The following is a 22,139-nucleotide window of genomic DNA, read 5'->3' as shown; positions in this document are numbered from 1 at the left end:
CATGCTTTGGTCTTCATCTTCTCACTTATTTTGGACCTTCTTACCCCAAGCTGGTGTTTATTTTATTTTTTTATTTATTTATTTATTTATTTATTTATTTATTTAGTTAGTTAGTTAGTTAGTTAGTTAGTCCAATACACAATGAGGGTTTTAGTAGGTATATATCTATATACACATGTTCTGTCTGGGTCACTCCGGAAGCTATGACCAACCCAAAAAGATAAGCCAGACACACCGGTAGAATCCAAACACAGTTTTATAATGGTAAAGAGAAAAGAAGCCAACAGAAAATGTCCTTACAAATCAGGAAAACACTGCAACTCCAAATAGATACACGAAGGCAATTGTTCATACAAAAACACAGGATCCTTAATGCCAAGACGAGGCTGTTGAGATAACAGACATACACCTCCCACGGGTCTTCAAGACTGCTGGGCCACGAGCCAGGAACAGAAACGCTGAGACAATGCAGATAACAGCAACTCCACTCTGATAACACTCCACACTGCCGAAAGAGTTTGCCTGCCTTATAAACCCTTCCCTGCTAATGAGGACCATACCCAACCCCCTGGTGTTCCTCATTCAACGCTGATAATATTTCTTCAATTGATTCCTCCTTTGATCTATGCGTCTCTGTCGCATACTAATGATAGCTTGTGCTTCATCATCCAATGACTCCAGAGACTCCAGAGAATCCAAGCTACTGGCTTGAGAGAGCCCCTCCCCAGGGTTCCCAGGCCTTTCTTCCTCGTCACTTTCCTCTCCGCTCTCATCCTCCCCCGGGCATGGAGCCAGCAGAGACGCAGCTGGTCTTTCATCTGACTCAGGCTGAACCACAACAACACATAGTAAAATACATGATGAAGGTTATAGAGGAGATACTCATAGTAAAATATATCTAAAAAAGAATAGAAAAGAAGGTATAGGAATATAACATATCAATGAAAGAATAGAAGAAGAGATATAGGAATAGAAGAAAGATATAGGAGATATAGGAGAGCAATAGGGCAGAAAATAGGCAGAAAAGAAGATTAAATCTGACTGGGGATAGGCTGGTCTGTATCCCTGTTGAACTAAATCATGGCTTATCTATAGTTTATGTCAGGGGTGCCAAACTCAATTTCTATTAAGGGCCACATCAGGGCTGTGGTTGACCTCGGAGGGGGCAACAGGTGGATGCAGCCAGTTTGATGCCTCTCACTGGGTGTGGCCAACTGGATATTATTATTATTATTTATTAGATTTGTAGGCATGGCCAGCTTGACGTTACCCCCAAACTACTTCTGGCATGTTTCCTCTTTGCGTTGGGTAGACAGCTGAAGTGGCGCGGACCGAATCCGACGAAATTGGAAGCCACTTCCAGCCACGGGCCTCGACTTTGACACCCTTGGCTTGTGGGATCAACCATGTTTAGAAGAGGATATTTCCATCTTTGGAAACCATCTTTGTTTCATCTACCGTGATGTGCGAAGCCATCGACAAGGAGATGCCGACCATTTTCAACCAAACGGGGTCTTCTTTGTCGTTAAACCTGTCATTTCTTCTGTCCTTAACAGCTGGAGCGGCAGCCACATGAAGTGGGGCCAACCATTTCGTGTCCGTCACGTCACCACGGGACGCTACTTGGCCCTGACGGAGGAGAAAGGGCTGGTGGTGGTGGACGCTGAGAAGGCCAACACCAAAGTAACGTCGTTCTGCTTCCGGGTCTCAAAGGTGAGAGGTCGCCTGGGGTCCTAAAGCAGTATTTCCCAACCTTGGCAACTTGAAGGTATCTGGACTTCAACTCCCAGAATTCCCCAGCCAGCATTTGCTGGCTGGGGAATTCTGGGAGTTGAAGTCCAGTTATCTTCAAGTTGCCAAGGTTGGGAAACACTGTCCTAAAGAACACAAACTCCATCCCAGAGTCCTTTGGGAGTTGGGCAGCATATAAATTAAATTAATAAACAAGCGAAGGAAGTTATCGTCTGGAACTTAGGAGTCCACACATCTGGAATGGCCCAGATCGAGAAACGTAAACATACGTTTTTCAGATGTGGAGTGCTTGGTGCTATCCGAGCTTAGTTAGTATCCTTAGTATCCTCAGATTTTTATTAATATTGATTGTTTCTTCATTGCTAATTCGACCCCCCTATGACATTCATTAAATATTTATCACATGATTCTTGACAAATGTATATTTTACTTTATGTACGCTGAGAGCATCTGCACCAAGACAAATTCCTTGGGTGTCCAATCACACTTGGCTAATAAAATTCTATTCTGTTCTGTTCTGTTCTAGTCTAGTTGTTTACGTGTAGACATTTCACTACTCAACTGGGTAATTTCATCAGGGCCTTTCTTTCACAAGGGCCCCGTAATGAGTAAGCCGGAGCCCTCCTCCTACATTTGTGTTTTAAATATATCCACATTTTGGAACAGTTTGGGGCAGTGGTGGCGAACCTATCGCACAGGTGGCACATGGAGCTGTAGCTTCTAGCACACTAGCTCAGCTCCAATGGCCATGTGCATGCCGGACCGCTGATTTTTGGTTCACCCGGAGCATTTTCGGCTTCCGGAGAGTCTCCAGGGGGATGGGGGTGGGCAATTTTGCCTCTGGAGCCTGGGGAGGGTGAAAAGTAGGGCCTACCCGGCGCACCAGAGTTTTGGGGAGAGCCTGGGGCGGGGGGGCAGGATAGGCCATTTTTGCCTTCCCCAGGCATTGAATTATGGGTGTGGGCACTCATGCACACACACACGCACATACTTTTGGCACCCGAGGAATCCCCTGGTTTAGGGGATTTCACCGGAATTTTTGTAGGAGAAAGGATGGCAGAAACTAGGGGCGGTGTTAAAAGAGGCGATCTGCCTAGAATCCTTAGATAGTTGCAAACGAACCTCCCTTCAATTCCACTGACCTTTATCTAACTCCAAGCAGGTGCATAAGTGCACCAGTGTGCCTTCCGTCCCCTGTCTAATTGTCTCTCCTTATCTCATTTATCTTTTCTTCCTTTCAAATATGTCCACCTATACTTTTATATCTTATCTTCTATTCTTTTCTTTACTTATATTATTGCATATCTTTCTCTTCAATGTGTATTATGTATTGGACAAAATAAATGAACAAACAAACAAACCCCGGTTGAGAAGATTCCTCTGAGTAGTAGGCCTTTGAGCAATAACTCGGTTCCGTTGGATCTTCCCATGCGGATCTGGCCTTTCATGCCGGACATCGCCTTCTCCTTCCTCTCTTTCAGGAAAAGCTAGACGTGGCCCCGAAACGAGACGTGGAAGGAATGGGCTCCCCGGATATCAAATACGGAGAGTCCATGTGCTTCGTGCAACACGTCGACAGTGGCCTCTGGCTGACCTACGCTGCCGCCGACGCCAAGGCCATGCGACTGGGCTTGCTCAAAAGAAGGGTAAGTCGTGGCGGGCGGGGTTCACTTATTTATTTATTTATTAAATTCCTATGCAAGGAGGGAGGAGGGAGGAGGCGGTCCTGTAAAAACGTGGCGCAAGAGGAAGTGGATTGCAAGATAAGTTAGAAGCCACTCCTGGCGCATGGAGTGTGCATGCGCTGGTTTCATTGCTGGGGATGCCACTGGGGATGGGCGTGGATGCCTGCCTGCCCCTTCTGCGGCCTGGTTCTGAACGGCTCGAGGCCTGGTCGGGGGCCACGTCTCAGGGATTAGGGACTAGGAGACTTCCAAGGCTCTTTCTGGGTTAAGGATCTGATGAGCCTTTCTTAGCGCATCTCTGCACATCCACAGGCTATCCTGCATCAGGAAGGACATATGGACGATGCCCTCTCGCTGACCCGCTGCCAACGGGAGCAATCCCAAGCCGCCCGGATGATTTACAGCACGTCGGGGCTTTATAACCAGTTCATCAAGTAAGCATCACCAGGGTCCTTTTTCCTGGGGTCACCAGGGACTAGCTTCTTGGGATAAATAAATACATTTGTTTACTATTTATTTATTACATTTATTTACATTTATTTATTATACATTTATACGTTTATTTATTATTTATTTATTAGATTTGTAGGCCGAGAGACACTCAGGGCGGCTTACAGCAAAATAAATAAATAAAGACTTTATTATTGTCATTTGTACTCCTCCACTCCCAAAACAATACCCTTCACAACTAGACTTACAATCCTAGGTTTAGAAAGCTTAGAACTACGCCGCCTTAAACCCGACCTAAGCACAGCCCATAAAATCATCTGCTCCAACGTCCTTCCTGTCAACGACTACTTCAGCTTCAACCACAACAACACACGAGCACACAAGAGATACAAGCTTAAAGTAAACCGCTCCAAACTCGACTGCAGGAAATACGATTTTAGTAACCGAGTAGTTGATGCATGGAACTCACTAGCAGACTCTGTAGTATCATCTCCTAACCCCCAAAACTTTACCCTTGGATTATCCACTGTTGACCTCCCCCAATTCCTAAGAGGTCAGTAAGGGGCGTGCATAAGTGCACCAGCGTGCCTTCCATCCCCTGTCCTAATGTTTCCCTCTTACTAGTATCCTGTATATAAACATTGTCATATCTTGGTATAGTACCAATAGGTACTTGATTAAATAAATACATACATACATACATGAGTGTTTTTAATCAAGGGTTTTTAACTGTTTTGCTTTTTTAACCATTGGATTTGTATTTTGTATTCCTGTTGTGAGCCGGAGAGGGGCGGCATACAAATCTAATAAATAAATAAATACATACATACATACATATATACAGTATACCCACACAACAAAATTCACATTTTCAGGAAATGCAGCCTCTTCTGTGCCTCCTTCACTAGCGTCTTAACATTTGTAGTTCACGAGAGGGCCTCCAAGATATAGAAATGCCCAGAATTTTAAAACGACCAACCCTCTCCGACTGCTGCTGTTAGTCTCTTGACACCTGCTTTGCTCCATCCCCCAGAGGCCTGGACACCCTGCTTGGGAAGGCCAAGTCCAGCACGCCGGTGACTCTCCCCATCGAAGGGGTGATTCTCAGCCTGCAGGATCTCATCAACTACTTCCAGCATCCCGAGGAAGAACTCCAGCACGAAGAGAAGCAGACCAAACTCCGGTCCCTAAAGAACAGGCAGAACCTCTTCCAAGAGGAAGTAAGCAAGTCACACTGATTAAAGGAAGACAATATTGTATTTGTTAGTATGTCTCGGCACGAAACCTTCAACACACATTAAGCCGAGTTGTTGTGGTGTAGGTAATGTGGGTTAGCTAGACAATGACTCAGACTTAGTATCAACGTATATACAACAATATTATTATTTACAAATATACAGAATCGACAAGATAATACTCTAATAGTTTACAAACCACGCACACAGCAAGAATACAGCTCATGGCAAATATATCTCTCACAAAGTAACTCCTCCCCCAAAGGGAACGGTGTTGGCGCCCTCTTGTGGTCAACCAGTAATATTTCCTTAAGGGTACAGTCTTTATATTTTACAGACTAACATTGATAGTTCCTGTATGGCAACACCCAAGTAGGTTACATACAATGTACTAATAGGGGTTTCGTTCTGGGGGCTGTGCACAGAACAGGAACCATTTGGCCTTAAGCCGTGTGTGTGTGTGTGTCTGCTGTTTTCCAGGGCATGATCACCCTCGTCCTGAATTGCATCGACCGTCTCAACGTTTACAGCACAGCCGCACACTTTGCTGAGTTCGCTGGCGAGGATGCAGCCGAGTCTTGGAAGGAGATTGTGAACTTGCTCTACGAACTATTGGGTGGGTCGAGTTGCGAACGGGATGCCGGCGTATTTGGGTGACCGGTGTTAAGTGTTAAGGACAGTGAAGGGCTACCAAAATTTTTACTACCACACTGTGCATTTTCTTTCATCATCTTTCAGTGCAAATTGGGTGCTCTGGGGAGGAGCTCCATTTTTGCTACCCCACTGCGTTCCCCCTCGTCCGGGCAGTAACCCACCCCTGGTTAAGGAGTATGTACAAACTGAATATTCATACTACTCACAAGCAATATCTCACTGGCAATATCACACTGGAAATATCCACGCTAGAAATCTCACACTTAGAACCTCACACTGGGCCCATAACCAATGCTAAGGAGTGTGCAGAGTAATCTCTTAGTAGTCAGATGGGGAGATGCTCTCTACATGGGGCTACCTTTGAAAAGTGTTCGGAAACTTCAGATCGTGCAGAATGCAGCTGTGAGAGCAAGCATGGGCTTTCCAAGGCATGTCCATGTCACACCAACACTCCGCAGTCTGCATTGGTTGCCGATCAATTTCCGGTCACAATTCAAAGTGTTGGTTATGACCTATAAAGCCCTTCATGGCATCGGACCAGAATATCTCCGAGACCGCCTTCTGCTGGACGAATCCCAGCAACCGATTAGGTCTCACAGAGTGGGCCTTCTCCGGGTCCCGTCAACTAAACAATGTCATTTGGCGGGCCCCAGGGGAAGAGCCTTCTCTGTGGCGGCCCCGACTCTCTGGAACCAGCTCCCCCCAGAGATTAGAACTGCCCCCACCCTCCTTGCCTTTCGTAAACTCCTCAAAACCCACCTTTGTCGTCAGGCATGAGAGAACTGAGATATCTCCCCTGGGCCTATACAATTTATGTATGGTATGTTTGTACGTATGTCTGCTTAATAATGGGGTTTTAAAAATATTTTTAATTGTAAATTATTAGATTTGTTATGAACTGTTTTATTGTGTTGTGAGCCGCCCTGAGTCTACGGAGAGGGGCGGCATACAAATCTAATAAATAATAATAATAATAATAATAATAATAATAATAATAATAATAATAATAATAATAATAACAACAACAATAGATACACATACACAGAGGAAACGTGGAAGTTTTGCAAATATCCCGCTGATAGTCCCGAGATACTACTAATAATTCAGTGATACAATCCAGATACATTCAGTATATAACATATTATTTACTTTGGCAAATATCTTAGCCAAGAACAATCCTAGCAGTAGTGGGCTGCTGCCCGCATGAGGGGTTGGGGAACGTAGTGGAGGTTCTGACCGGTACGTACGGTGGACGCCATCGTACCAGTAAGGAAAATTGAGATGCGCGCACAACTCTGTGTCTTCGGTGTGCGAGCACAGGAAGCAAAATCTCATGAGGGGACACACACACAGGCGCACGAGATTTCAATGTTCTTTTGCTTCTGCGCATGTGCAGAAGGAAAAAACCGCCGAACTCTCTCTCGCGCGCACCAGGAACGGGAGCAGCGACCCCCGCCTGGATCCCACCCTATCTCACACTGACTGGGGGATTCTGGGAAATGGCCAAGATAGAGACACACAGCGCCAGAGGATGGGCAAATGACAGGCTAAATAACGTTTTTGTCGTGGGCCTAATCTCTGTCTTGCCTTCCGGCCACGCAGCCTCGCTGATCCGTGGGAACCGTTCCAACTGCGCCCTCTTCTCCAACAACCTGGACTGGGTGGTCAGCAAACTGGACCGACTGGAGGCGTCCTCTGGTGAGCGGATGGGGAATTGCAAGTTCGGCTCCAATTCAAGAGCCGTGGTGGTGGGCGGCGCAGGGGTGAGAATGCAGGATGGCGCAGGCTAACTCTGCCCACTGCCAGCAGTTCGCTCCTGACCCGCTCAAGGTTGACTCAAGGCCTTCTGAGATAAAATGAGGACCTGGATACTGTGAAGCGGTATATAAGTCTTAAGTGTTGCCGCTTGCTGGGGGGGGTTCCCCTCCCCAGGCAGGAAGGGAGCAAGGCTGCTTCGTAGTCTCCCTGAAACCACTGCTGTTCCTGGAAAAACAGGTCACTTTCTCAGGATAAGGATCTCCTGTAATTTTCAAGTGGATAGTCCCTCAGTTACAACTATTCACCGTCTTCTGCCACATACCTACCAGCGATCGACCACGGGGTCGGCCTTCTGCAGGTCCCGTTGGCCAAACAATGCCGTTTGGCCGGGCCATGTGGAAGGGCCTTCTCTGTGGTGGCTCCGGCTCTGTGGAATCAATTACCCATGGAGGCTCATACCGCCCCCACCCTCCTAACCTTCTGGAAGGCTGTGAAAATATGGCCCTGCTGGTAGGCCTGGGGCTCAGCTCCGACCAAGAAGAATGAATGTTTATTGAATGATTGTTTTACTTCTGGGGTTTTAACTGTTTTATATTGTTATTGTTACATTATATTATTTTATTATTGTACGGCCCCGAGAGTCCACGAGTAGTTGGGCGGCTTATAAATTGAATGGAATTGAATTGAATTATTTGTTTAGTGACCCTTTTGAAATGACGGTTGCAGAGTCCCCGTGGATGGGTGAGTGGGGGGAGATGTCACGCACGTACGACCTTCAGACAGACAAAGTCAGCGGGGAAGCCAGATTCACTTAACGACCGTGCCATGAACTTAACCGCGGTAGTGATTCGCTGAGCAGCGGTGGCAATTGAGGTCATAAAACGGGGGCACAGCTCACCAAACAGCTGTTTTTGCTTGGTCACAGAAATTTTCAACCCGGTTATTATGGTTGTAAGCTGAGGACTTGCCTGGTTTGTGATTTGTTTCCCTAGATTTGAAGAAGGCCCTTGGCGGCCGTTTTAAGTTGCACATTTTTGCCAAGGGAAGGACTTAATTAATCTTAATTAAATAGGAAAAACACCGAGCAAAGTGTGAAAAACAAACTTCATCCTTCACCTCTTTTTTTCCTCCTCGATCTCATTCTTCAGGCATTTTGGAGGTCTTATATTGTGTCCTCATCGAAAGTCCGGAAGTGCTGAATATCATCCAGGAAAACCACATCAAATCCATCATCTCCCTCCTGGACAAACACGGACGCAACCACAAGGTGGGTGGCAGTGAGCTTGACCTGTGCTTGCGGATTTCTTCCGCCCTTCCTCCATTTCGTGGCAAGCAACGCTGGATACAAGTGGGGAGGTTTGATGGCCTGTGGACTTCAACTCCCAGAATTCCACAGTCCACGGGGCGTCGTATTGTATAGTTGCTCGCCCCCTGCCTTAAATTCTGCTCTGAGGAGTAGCTGCTTCTCAGCATATCGTGAGGATGAAGTTCATTTTCATGCCTCATTGAGGGCCCTACTTTTTCCCCTAGGGCCTTTTGGGGCCCCTAAGGAACAATGTTCATGGAATCCTGAGTTTAGAGTTGGGATGTTTAGTGAGGACTAGAAACCTACTATTCTAATTCTACTCCTGTTCTGTTCTATTCTATTCTCTATTAGAAACATAGAAACATAGAAGACTGATGGCAGAAAAAGACCTCATGGTCCATATAGTCTGCCGTTATTCTATTCTATTCTATTCTATTCTACTCTACTCTACTCTACTCTACTCTACTCTACTCTACCCTACCCTACCCTACCCTACTCTACTCTATTGTAATCTACTCTACTCTACTGCAACCCATCCCAACACAGCACAACACAACTCATCCCAACTCAATCCAACCCAAGCCATCCCATCCCAAGCCATCCAACCCAACCCATCCAACCCAACCCAACTCAATGATGGCTGTCCCCTTCTTCCCTTGGCAGGTGCTGGATGTCCTCTGCTCTCTGTGTGTCTGCAACGGGGTGGCCGTCCGCTCCAATCAAAACCTGATCACTGAAAACCTGTTGCCGGGGAGAGATCTTCTCTTGCAGACTAAGCTTATCAATTACGTCACCAGGTAGCCGCTTGGCCCTCTTTGATGTCCCTCTGCAGGGGGTCTCCTGGGGCTGGGCTGGAGGAGAAAGACACATCAAGGATAGATAGATTGGGGTGGGGTGGGGTTACACAGTGGAGTTGAGGTGGACACTTGTATTTAATCTAATGACCACCTCCAGGATAACACCCCCCAACCCCCCTCCAGACCCCAGGCCAACCAGCAAAGCCAGAATTTATTTTATTTATTTATTTTGTCAAGTACGTATTGGTGGTATACAAAGATATAATAATATTTATATACAGGATACTAGTAAAAGAGAAACATTAGGACAGGGGACGGAAGGCACGCTGGTGCACTTACGTACGCCCCTTACTGACCTCTTAGGAATCGGGAGAGGTCAACAGTGGACAGTAAGCAGGGTAAAGTTTTGGGGGGTTAGATGATGATACTACAGAGTCTGGTAGTGAGTTCCACGCATCAACTACTTGGTTACTAAAGTCATATTTCCTGCAGTCGAGTTTAGAGCGGTTTACTTTACGTTTGTGTCTGTTGTGTGCAGTGTGTTGTTGTGTTTAAAGCTGAAGTAGCTGTTGACAGGAAGGACGCTGTAGTAGATGATTTTATGGGCTATGCTTGGGTCATGTTTAAGGCAACGCAGTTGTAAGCTTTCTAAACCTAAGATTGTAAGTCTACTTGCCTAGGGTATCCTGTTGTGAGTGGAGGTGGGGAGGTTCTTCTAGTAAAGTCTCTCTGGACATTTTCTAGAGTGTTTATGTCCAAAATGTGGTGTGGATCTTAAGATCCCTAATGGGAAGACCAGAAGGGTGGGAAGTCTGTAGAAATTCACAAGTCATCTAGGACAGTGTTTCCCAACCTTGGCAACTTGAAGATATCTGGACTTCAACTCCCAGAATTCCCCAGCCAGCGAATGCTGGCTGGGGAATTCTGGGAGTTGAAGTCCAGATATCTTCAAGTTGCCACGGTTGGGAAACACTGACCTAGGACATGGTTGTCCCAAAGGTGCTTTTTCAAGAGGCAGTTGGACTTTCCACCTGAGTAGATTACAGGAATCAGGAGTGCTGCTCAGGTGACCCTGGGGACTTATTTATAAATGTCCACTTGGCTTTTGGAGACCGTCCAAGGCCTGGTTTCTTCTTCCCCCATGTTCTCGGTTTTCCATGCCCATCCTTTCTTTTCCCTCTCTTCTCTTCCCTCGGCAGCATGCGCCCCAACATCTTTCTGGGCACCCACGAAGGATCCACCCAGTACAAGAAGTGGTATTACGAGATGATTGTGGACACGGTGGAGCCTTTTGTGACCGCCCAGGCCACCCATTTGCGTGTTGGCTGGGCCATGGCGGATGGCTATAGCCCCTACCCAGGGGGTGGCGAAGGCTGGGGGGGCAACGGCGTCGGGGACGACCTTTATTCTTTCGGCTTTGATGGTCTCCACCTGTGGTCAGGTGAGTTCCGTTGCATCCGTGGCCGATTTGGTTGGGGCAAATGGGTTTGATGTGAAAGAGGAGGATTCAGAATATTATAATGTTTGGGGGGAAATTTTATGCTTGGATGGAAAATAAATATGGGTGATAGATAAGTTTCACCAATTAAAAGAGGAAGGAAATGAAAAGTTAAAGAGGTGAGACCCAGGTGACAAATTCATTTTATTTGTTTGTTTGGTGGTTTGTTTATTTCTACCCCGCTCTGCTCCAGTATAAAATCAAACACTGATTTCAGGGTTCAACAAAATATAAGACAGGGTATTATTGAACGGGTCCAAAGACGGGCTACAAGAATGGTGGAAGGTCTTAAGCGTAAAACGTATCAGGAAAGACTTCATGGACTCAATCTGTATAGTCTGGAGGACAGAAGGAAAAGGGGGGACAGGATCGAAACATTTAAATATGTTCAAGGGTTAAATAAGGTTCAGGAGGGAAGACTAAAAAGTGAACACAAGAACAAGGGGACACAGTCTGAAGTTAGTTGGGGGAAAGATTGGAAGCAACGTGAGAAATTATTATTTCACTGAAAGAGTAGTAGATCCTTGGAACAAACTTCCAGCAGACGTGGTTGGTAAATCCACAGCAGCTGAATGTAAACATGCCTGGGATAAACATATATCCATTGTAAGATAAAATACAGGAAATAGTATAAGGGCAGACTAGATGGACCATGAGATCCTTTTCTGCCGTCAGTCTTCTATGTTTCTATGTTTCTATTTGGGGGGAAACACGATAGTTAATAATAATTGATAGAATTAAATTCATTAAGATGATGATTGTCACGGTATTCATATTACATATTTAATGTATCGTTATTGGTATTAAGCTAATAGATTAAATAATGGATAGGGCTACAAACTCTAATTGTTATTGCACTGTTTAATGAAAGATGGATAATTTGTATATATATATTTTTTTTAAATACGTTTTTAAAAATTTTTTAAAAAAAGTTTTATAATTTTTTCTAAAAAGATCATTTAAGCCCATCTCACTTTCCGACCTTTGGCTCTTCAGCTGTGTCCTTCTCGGGGTGACTTCCCTTTTTGTCTCTTTTCCGCTCTGCGCAGGGCGCGTGGCTCGGGCCGTGGCATCCCCTGGGCAGCACATGCTGGGGGCGGACGACGTGGTGAGCTGCTGTCTGGATTTGAGTGTGCCCAGCATCTCTTTCCGCATCAATGGCTTCCCGGTGCAGGGCATGTTTGAGAACTTCAATCTGGACGGGCTTTTCTTCCCCGTCATCAGCTTCTCGGCGGGCATCAAGTAAGTTTGATCCCTGCCACCACCACCACCACCCTGGGTAGGATGAAAATGAGACCTACAGATCTCCCTTGACTTACAACCAATCCATTTAGTGATCAATATCAATCAATATCAACTTTATTTGATTAGTCAATCGACCATATCAAAGCGAGGAAACGGACCACATTGGTCGTCATAAAACTGTGACTGGTTAAAATACAATAAAATCGGCTAAAATAGAGGGAATTTGAATAAATAATAAGTTAAAATGCAGCATAATATGCTAAAATTGAGTAGTAAAACATGAGAATATAACTCGTGCAAAGGATTATATTAAACAAATATAAGATACTGATATAAAATATTCTTAAGTGAGTTCATCTCCATTTAATGACTATTCAAAACTACAACAAGACTGAGAAAGTGATTTACCACCATTGTTTACACTCACAACCGTTGCAACATCCCCATGTTCAAAATTCGGACATTTCACGACAGGCAGTCCTTGATTTAACGACCAAAGTTGGTACTGAAACTGAAATCTCTGATTTAATATTTTGCATTAGTTTATCGGTGTATAAAATTGGGGGGGGGGGGGGGGGGGGAACCACGGAAAAGTATGAACAGCCGTGAGAGTGAATCGCGCTTCTGGCTCCCTCTTGTGGCCATTCGTAACACTGGCTCTTAAAACAATAGTGTTCTAACACATGTAAGCATACGTTGCTGATTGATTTTATATATTGCCAAACCCAACTAGTTGTGTATAATACATTGCTTTCCCTTCCTGACAGAGTGCGGTTCCTTCTGGGGGGGCGCCACGGAGAGTTCAAATTCCTGCCGCCCCCAGGCTACGCTCCCTGCTATGAGGGCGTCCTCCCCCGGGAGAAGATGCGCGTGGAGCCCATCAAGGAGTACAAGCACGACATCAATGGCTTCCGGAACCTCCTGGGGCCGACCCAGTCCTTGTCCCACACCTCCTTCACCCCCTACCCTGTGGATACCATCCAGGTAGGGACGTTTTGGCTGCCTTGGGCAGAGAACCTAAGAACACAATGTGGGAAGGCCGCCATTTTAGGGTCTGGAGAGCAAAATCGGTCATTAGTGTGACCGCTGGCAGGACTTGTAGGCACTTCCGCATTGTACATCATTCACTGACTCCCTCCCTTGCTCCTTCCTTCCTTCCTTCCTTCCTTCCTTCCTTCCTTCCTTCCTTCCTTCCTTCCTTCCTTCCTTCCTTCCTTCCTTCCTTCCTCCCTCCCTCCCTCCCTCCTTCCCTCCTTCCCTCCCTCCCTCTTTCCTTCCTTCCTCTGCTGAGTGCCATTTAATAGCCTCATTCTCATTATTTTTCCTTTTGTTTTAATCCCCGCAGATCGTATTGCCTCCGCACCTTGAGAAAATCCGAGAAAAACTGGCAGAGAACATCCACGAACTGTGGGCCCTCACTCGCATTGAGCAGGGATGGATCTACGGGCCGGTGAGTTTTGCTCTACGGGAGCCAGATGTGTTCTGACCCAGCCTTACCAGAAATAAGAAACAGACTTCTTGTCCTGAAAAAGCAACAACCTTCTTTAGAATTTATGGCATTCACACACCAAAAGGTCCAGGCTATAGTCCTTCAACTGTAGTAGCTTCCCAAGTTCACCCCTTGTCCTCAGTTGTTCTCCTCTCCTCTCTGCGCATACACCCACCTGGAACAGGGCCCAGCTGTTCTTCCTCCCCACTTATCTCAGCTTCTGAAGGCAGCGGCCTCTCTGGCGGCTGGGAACTGTCAGACAGCCCTGGCTCTCTCTCTGCTTCCGACAAAGAGCATCCATCGGAACCTTCCCTGGACTACAGAGCTGGGACTAGTTCTTCCCCAACCTCTACGCCTTGCAATGATATCGCACAAGGGATGCGAACTTTTTCATTCCCATCATTGGTGGAATAGGGATCGTAGCCTGGGTGACGTCAGATCTCTTTTTGCCTCCTAAATACAATTGTAACAAAGATCCGCTGATCCACCCTTGCTTAAATCTCAGGTCCGGGATGACAACAAACACCTGCACCCTTGTTTGTTGGATTTCCACAGCCTTCCTGAGCCGGAGCGCAATTACAACCTTCAGATGTCAGGAGAGACCCTCAAGTGAGTGGTGGGAGGAGGGGGGGTGGATTTACTTATTTATTAGATTTCTATGCCTGGGAGATACCATGAAATGGGTCAGTGATGAAGCACCTACAACTTCAGGGCGTCCAGTAAACCTGGAAAACAGGGAATTATCAGGGGAATCGTGGGTTTGTGGAATATCAGGGAATTCATGAAAAAAACGGAATAAACCGGGGAAAAACAGATTGTATTTAAATGTTTAAAAGTCAGGGAAAAATCAGGGGCAGAGGGGAAAAACCGGATCACGCTGCCTGGCAGAGTCAAGGAAAAATGAGCATAACTGTGGCAAGAACTTGCTTCCTCAGCTACCGCTATTTCTCCACGGCTTAGCCGTTTGGTATGATGCCATCTACGACAGTGCTTTAACTAGATCACAAGTTACAGGGAAATGTCAGGGAATTTCAAAATGCTTTTCCCTGGACACCCTGATTCTGGTGGCAAGCCGTTCCGCTGGTTAATTGTCCTCACTGTTAGGAAGTTTCTCCTTAAGCTGCAAATGTTCGTTGGGTAGCCATTTAGTTTCTCAACACAACTGATTTTGTGTCATGTCCCTGGCGTTTGGAGCGCGTTGGGCCGTCTTTGCTACCCAAGTGAGAAGAGCGGGTGTGGCTTAGCGCCTCCCCACCCGCCCAGAATAATTGCAACCCGATCTCTTCCTTTCTAGGACCTTGCTCGCTCTGGGCTGCCACGTGGGGATGGCGGACGAGAAAGCCGAAGAGAACCTGAAGAAAACCAAGCTGCCTAAAACGTAACCGGTTTGGCTTCCGTGGGTTGAGTGTGTAGCGCAGGGGTGTCAAACTGGATTTCATTGAGCGCCGCATCAGGGTTGCCTTTGACCTCGAGGATGAGGTGGGCATGGCCGGGATGGGTGTAGTGGGCATGGCCATGACAGCCACACCCACCCCAGCCCGAGATCAAACGTCACTCATGTCGGGGGTCGCTGTGGTAGTCCAAGCACTCTGTGCCAATAGAAATCGGCTCCTGTTTTCAGCTGCAGTGGCCTCCTGCAGGCCTCTGCCAGTGAAAACAGAGCTTGGGTGGGCTGGACATGCCCACCGGGCTCCATTTTCACTGGAGGAGGCACCACAGCACGGTCCCCTGTTTCCAGGATCTAAGTATACCATGGGCTGGATCCGTCCTCCAGGCCTTGAGTTTGACACCCTTCGTATAGAGGCTGCCTGTAGCCATGATGGCGAACCTATGGCATGGGTGGCAGAGGAGGCACATAAACCTCCCTGTGGGCACGTGCACAGATGCCAGCTGCTCTTCTGGTTTTTGGCACCCGCATGCGTGCCGGCCAGCTGATCTTGGTACTTGCCAGAAACTCGAAGACCATGCAAGTGGTCTTTGAGTTTCTGGCACTCTGGCATTTCTTTCTTTCTTTCTTTCTTTCTTTCTTTCTTTCTTTCTTTCTTTCTTAATTTCCTTCCTTCCTTCCTTCCTTCCTTCCTTCCTTCCTTCCTTCCTTCCTTCCTTCCTTCCTTCCTTCCTTCCTTCCTTCCTTCCTTCCTTCCTTCTATACCGTCCAATCCCAAAGGACTCAGGGCGGCTCACAACAATATAAAATACAAAAAAAAAATAACCAATTAAAAAGAAGTCAAATATACAATCTAACAATAAAACCCAGATTCAAACTCATAATAAATTAAATAATCAGCGTAGATACGTAGCATTCACACAATTTGGCCATGAAAGTTGTTACTTCATGGGCCCCAGGCCTGCTGGCAAAGTCAGGTCTTCGTGGCCTTATGGAAAGCCAGTAGGGTGGGAGCAGTACAGACTTTGGGGGGGAGCTTGTTCCTTAGAGCCAGGGCAGCAACAGAGAAGACCCTCTCCCGTGGCCCCATCAATCTGCATTACTTAGTCGATGGGACCTGGAGGAGGCCAACTCTGTGTGCTCTTATAGGTCTCTGAGAGGGATGCGGCAAGAGATTGTCCCGTAAATAGCATGCGCAAAGATTAGCCGCCAGATGGCCAGCATGCGTATGAGCTCCGGCCATCTGGTCTTTGGGTTTCCAAGGTTCCGGCGTGCGCGTTCCAGTTTGGGTACTCAGTGCCAAAAAGGTTCACCTTCCCTGACCTCTAGTCTCCTAAGTGTCCCATCTGGTTTCCTCCTTTGCAGGTACATGATGTCCAACGGCTACAAACCAGCACCCTTGGATCTCAACCACATCAAGCTCACTCCGGCCCAGAACACATTGGTGGACAGGCTGGCTGAGAACGGACACAACGTCTGGGCACGGGATCGCGTTCAACAGGGATGGACGTACAGCGTCGTACAGGTGGGGGTCTCCCGAGGAAAGGGTTTTCTAGGACAGAGGTCCCCAACCTGTGTAGCGGCAGTAATGGCAATCCGCCCCTGGACCAGGGTATCAATGTCAAGGCCCGGGGACCAGATCCAACCCATGGGGCCAACCTGGAAATAGTGAAGGACTAGATCCCGGTGACTTCTGCCAGCAAAAACAGGGCCCCAAGCTCCATTTTCGGCTACCATGGCCTCCTGTATCCCTCTGCCAGCGAAAACGGAGTTCAGGAGCCTGTTTTCGCTGGCAGGGGATTGCAGGAAGCCGTCACAGCCGAAAATGAAGCTTGGGTGCCTGTTTTTACTGGCAGAGCGCTTGGGCTGACACAGGTGCCCCTGACATGATTGACATTGAGGTGGCCATGCCCCCCAGGCCCACTTCCTCAGTCCGTCCAAGGTCAACACAACTCTGACGTGGCCTCCAATTAAATTGCATTTGACTCCCCTGCTATGGACTGATGGATGAAAGCCCCAACCTAGAAGGAAAAGGGAGCCAAGGGAGGCACGCTATGGGATGAGGAACCACAATGGTGGTCTACCTCAAGATTCCAGGTCATCTCCTCCACTACTACCATTTTTTTAGTAAGGCACATGTGGCTTTGTGATGTGTTTTTTTAAACTGCTTTGTGTTCATAGACCCGTATGTTCTTCTTGGGCTTGTAGGACATCAAAAACAAGCGTAACCCCCGTCTGGTGCCCTACCACCTCCTTGACGAGAGGACCAAGAAGACAAACCGGGACAGCTTGCGGGAAGCAGTGCGAACCCTCCTTGGCTACGGATACAACATTGAACCCCCAGATCAGGAAGCCTGTGAGTGTCTTCCATTCTTCGGCCTCCGGTTTCTACTTCTTAACCTCAGATTAACAGAGTTGGAAGGGACCTTGTAGGTCATCTAGTCCAACCCCCCTCCCAAGCAGGAGACCCTACACCATTTCTGACCGATGGCCTTTTCTGGAAAGCTCCCAGTGATGACGCTCCCACAACTTCCGAAGGCAACTTCTGTTCCATGGGTTGATTGTTCTCACTGTCAGAAAATTCCTCCTTATTTCCAGGTTGAATCTCTCCTTTCCAGTCATTGTTCCTTGTCTGGCCTTTAGGTGCTTTGAAAAATAGCTTGACCCCACTCCTCTCTGTGGCAGCACCTCAGATATTAGAAGATATACTGTGTTCAGTTCTGGAGACCTCACCTACAAAAAGATACTGATAAAATTGAACGGGTCCAAAGACAGGCTACAAAAATGGTGGAAGGTCTTAAGCATAAAACGTATCAGGAAAGACTTCATGGACTCAATCTGTAGAGTCTGGAGGACAGAAGGAAAAGGGGGGACATGAGCGAAACATTTAAATATGTTAAAGGGTTAAATAAGGTCCAGGAGGGAAGTGTTTTTAATAGGAAAGTGAACACAAGAACAAGGGGACACAATCTGAAGTTAGTTGGGGGAAAGATCAGAAGCAACATGAGAAAATATAATTATACTGAAAGAGTAGTAGATCCTTGGAACAAACTTCCAGCAGACGTGGTTGATAAATCCACAGTAACTGAATTTAAACATGCCTGGGATAAACATAGATCCATTGTAAGATAAAATACAGGAAATAGTATAAGGGCAGACTAGATGGACCATGAGGTCTTTTTCTGCCCTCAGTCTTCTATGTTTCTCCTCTTGGTCCCGGAACAGCTCAAGAACTGACCAAAGGACGGCTGGAAAAAGTCCGCATTTTCCGCGCCGAGGAGTTCTACGCGGTGAAGACAGGAAAGTGGTACTTTGAGTTTGAAGCCGTCACCACTGGCGAGATGCGGGTGGGGTGGGCCCGCCCGGACGTGCGCCCTGACGTTGAACTGGGAGCCGATGACCTCGCCTACGTCTTCAACGGACATCGGGTGAGTCTGGGCTGCCTCCTCCTCTTCATCCTGGGCCAGCCCTTGCCTTCTTCTCTTTGTTGCCTTCCCCTGAAGCATCCCTTCCGTTGGTCTCGGTCCCACAGGGCCAGCGCTGGCATGTGGGGAGTGAGTCTTTTGGTCGCCCGTGGCAGCCGGGAGATGTGGTCGGATGCATGATTGACCTGATTGACAACCACATCATGTTTACGCTGAACGGGGAGATGCTGATTAGTGACTCGGGGTCAGAGCTGGCCTTCAAAGAAATAGAGACCGAAAACGGTAAGTAAGAGTATGCCCGAACCTCAGAGGCTGAACAAGCCTTTATTGTCATTCCCCTGCATACACAATGGCACATGAAGAGGAGAGGAGGGGAGGGGAGGGGAGGGGAGGAGAGGAGAGGAGAAGAAGGGAATTCTTTATTGGCCAAGTGTGGTTGGACATACAAGAAATTTGTCTTTGGTGCATATGATCTCAGGGTACATAAAAGAAAGAATACAATACAATACAATACAATACAATACAATACAATACAATTCTTTATTGGCCAAGTGTGATTGGACACACAAGGAATTTGGTGCATATGATCTCAGGGTACATAAAAGAATAGAATAGAATAAATGTCCCCATGGACAATTGATGGGCCACTGTGGGACACAGAATGCTGGACTCGATGGGCTTTGGCCTGATTCAGCATGGCTCTTCTTAGGTTCTTAGGTTCTTATGATAGATAGACAGATATGGATGGAGAGACAAACAGACAGGTGACAGATAGAGATGGATGGATGGATGGATAGATGATAGATAGATAGCTTATTGAAACGGATGTCCAAGTGCCACCTCTATGTTGGTTGAGGCAGGCAGGATTCCCATTTGTTAGGGGTCAGGGGAAAGGGAGGGTTTTGCCTTCCCATTCTGCTCAAGATCCCCATGGACAATTGATGGGCCACTGTGGGACACAGAATGCTGGACTCGATGGGCTTTGGCCCGATTCAGCATGGCTATACTTATGTTCTTATGTGGAAAGCCAACACAAAATATTTCCCCGCTTAGCACAACTGGTGGAAAGCCAATGGTAAATATTCCTCCACAGAGTGGTAAGGACAGCAAAAATAATCATTTCCTCTGTCCTTACCACTCTGCATAGCCTTCCTATCCGACACTGGTGGAGGCTGAACATTTACTTATTCATTGTCGGGAACCCAACTTTGTTGTTTTTTCTCCCCATCTTTTTTACAGGCTTCATCCCAGTGTGCAGCTTGGGCCTGTCCCAGGTGGGACGACTCAACTTGGGTCAGGATGTCAGCAGCCTTCGCTATTTCACCATCTGTGGCCTCCAAGAAGGTTACGAACCCTTTGCCATCAACACAAAGCGGGAAGTCACCATGTGGTTCAGCAAAAGCCTGCCTCAGTTTTCCCCCGTGCCCGATGAGCACCCTCACTACGAGGTCAGTTGAAGGGGTTGAGCCTTGGGAGGGTGTCACCTGCGGAAGGTGTGTGTTGGGATTCAAATGTTGACAAGGAGAGCTCCATATTTGAGAAGCAACCATGGCAGCAAGTGGGAAGTGTTTATGAGCAAGTGGGGGCACGCATACCATATTTTTCGGAGTATAAGGTACACTGGAGTATAAGACACACTTTTTGGGGGGAGGAAAATAGGAAAATAATAATAATAATTTATTAGATTTGTATGCCGCCCCTCTTCGAAGACATTCATCTGGCTACCATCCTTAGTCTGGTCAGCTTCAGCACATTATTTTATCCCCTGGCTGGGGCTTTAAAAAAACTTTATTTGGAGGGAGTAACAATGAAAGAGCTTGCAAGCGGGTAAGAGCTGGGAACATCATTAGCACCTGGAAAGACACATTCGGTGCAAGTAGAGCAATGGAAAAAACCCTGCAAAGATTTAGGGTTTGGAAAACATTCTTTCCAGAGAGTAACAATGAAAGAGCTTGCAAGCCGGTAAGACCTAGGAGCATTGTTAGCACTTGGTTAGGGCTGGAAAGAAACTGCATTGCTACTCTAAAGATTTTTTTCAGCCCTAAATCTTTGTAGACTTGCTTTCACTGCTACTCCCTCCGAAAAAGTTTTTTTCAGCCCTAACGAGGTGCTAAGGATCTTCCTGACTTGGGTTTGGAAAACATTCTTTGCAGAGAGTAACAATGAAAGAACTTGCAAGCTTGTAAGAGGCTGGGAACCTGGTTAGGGCTAGAAAGAAACGTATTCGGAGCAAGTTGGAGCAATGAAACAAACCCTGGAAAGACTTAGGGCTCGGAAAACACTCTTTGAAGAGAGAAACAATGAAGGAGCCTGCAAGGTAAGAGCTGGGAAGATCGTTAGCAGCTAGTCAGGGCTGGAAAAAAGCTACATTCAGTATAAGACATACTCAAATTATCAGCCTCTTTTAGGGAGGAAAAAGGGTGTGTCTTACACTCCGAAAAATATGGTACAGTGGTACCTCGAGATACGAGTTTAATTCGTTCCGGACCTGGGCTCTTAAGTCGAGCAGCTCTTATCTCGAACGACTTTTCCCCATAGGAATTAATGTAAATAATTTTAATTGGTTCCAGCCCTCAAAAAACTCACAAAGTTAGTCTAAATTATGCAGAAAGACATGTTTTTAATGAAGAAATGTACATGTACATATAAATGAATAATGAAGTTTCTTTCACTTAACTTGTAAACTTTCTTAAACTTTTAAATTTACATATGTTCAACTTCTCTGCCACCCAATCCTGTAGGACAGAGGTCCCCAACCCTTTTTGCACCAGGGACCGGCTTTAAGCGATCAAGAGAGGAATGGGTGAATGAATGGACGGAGGGTGGGAAGGAAGGAAGGAAAGAGGGAAGGGACAGGAACAGAGGAAGGAAGCAAGGAAACTTATGAAAGGGGAGAGTAAGAGAGGAATGAGTGAAGGGAGGGAGGGAAGAAGGTGGGAAGGAGAAAGAAAAGAAGAAATAGAGGAAGGGAAGGTAAAAGAGAGAAAGAAAAAGAGCAAGAAAGAAAGAAAGAAAGAAAGAAAGAAAGGGGGAAGGGACAGGAACAGAGGAAGGAAGCAAGGAAACTTATGAAAGGGGAGAGTAAGAGAGGAATGAGTGAAGGGAGGGAGGGAGGGAAGAAGGTGGGAAGGAGAAAGAAAAGAAGAAATAGAGGAAGGGAAGGTAAAAGAGAGAAAGAAAAAGAGCAAGAAAGAAAGCTGCAAGCACCCCCCCGAGCCCCCCAGGCCGGCTGCAACCTTTTAAAACACGCGCGCCGCTTCGCAGCTGTCTCCTGAAGCCGAACGCGGAAGTTAGCGTTTGGCTTCAGGAGACAGCTCCTTGGCGCTTGTATCTCGAATTTGGGCTTGTAAGTAGAACAAAAATATCTCTCCCCTCCCAGCTCTTATCTCGAGTTGCTCTTAAGTAGAGCAGCTCTTATGTCGGGGTTCCACTGTATCTTTCTACTAAAGAATATTTGT

General features: G+C 46.8%; 1 protein-coding gene across 1 annotated transcript in view; it reads left to right on the top strand.

The window, feature by feature from the left end:
* LOC139174151 (ryanodine receptor 1-like) overlaps window positions 1-22,139 on the top strand; it is a 161,260-nt gene that overhangs the window by 23,655 nt on the left and 115,466 nt on the right. Inside the window, exons 10-28 of the mRNA XM_070764289.1 lie at window positions 1,557-1,713; window positions 3,234-3,398; window positions 3,750-3,871; window positions 4,921-5,107; window positions 5,603-5,738; window positions 7,379-7,474; window positions 8,683-8,801; window positions 9,504-9,637; window positions 10,837-11,078; window positions 12,185-12,377; window positions 13,148-13,364; window positions 13,726-13,830; window positions 14,375-14,478; window positions 15,164-15,247; window positions 16,622-16,781; window positions 17,465-17,612; window positions 18,482-18,684; window positions 18,789-18,963; window positions 19,921-20,129. Of these exons, the coding sequence (XP_070620390.1) occupies window positions 1,557-1,713; window positions 3,234-3,398; window positions 3,750-3,871; window positions 4,921-5,107; window positions 5,603-5,738; window positions 7,379-7,474; window positions 8,683-8,801; window positions 9,504-9,637; window positions 10,837-11,078; window positions 12,185-12,377; window positions 13,148-13,364; window positions 13,726-13,830; window positions 14,375-14,478; window positions 15,164-15,247; window positions 16,622-16,781; window positions 17,465-17,612; window positions 18,482-18,684; window positions 18,789-18,963; window positions 19,921-20,129 (2,956 nt within the window). The remainder of the gene's footprint in view (window positions 1-1,556; window positions 1,714-3,233; window positions 3,399-3,749; window positions 3,872-4,920; window positions 5,108-5,602; window positions 5,739-7,378; window positions 7,475-8,682; window positions 8,802-9,503; window positions 9,638-10,836; window positions 11,079-12,184; window positions 12,378-13,147; window positions 13,365-13,725; window positions 13,831-14,374; window positions 14,479-15,163; window positions 15,248-16,621; window positions 16,782-17,464; window positions 17,613-18,481; window positions 18,685-18,788; window positions 18,964-19,920; window positions 20,130-22,139) is intronic.

The sequence above is a fragment of the Erythrolamprus reginae genome, chromosome 11 (genome assembly GCF_031021105.1).
Source record: "Erythrolamprus reginae isolate rEryReg1 chromosome 11, rEryReg1.hap1, whole genome shotgun sequence".
In the NCBI taxonomy this organism is placed as follows: Eukaryota; Metazoa; Chordata; class Lepidosauria; order Squamata; family Dipsadidae; genus Erythrolamprus; species Erythrolamprus reginae.
Note: the sequence above shows the minus strand (reverse complement) of the source record. Positions and strands in the feature narration are given on the sequence as shown.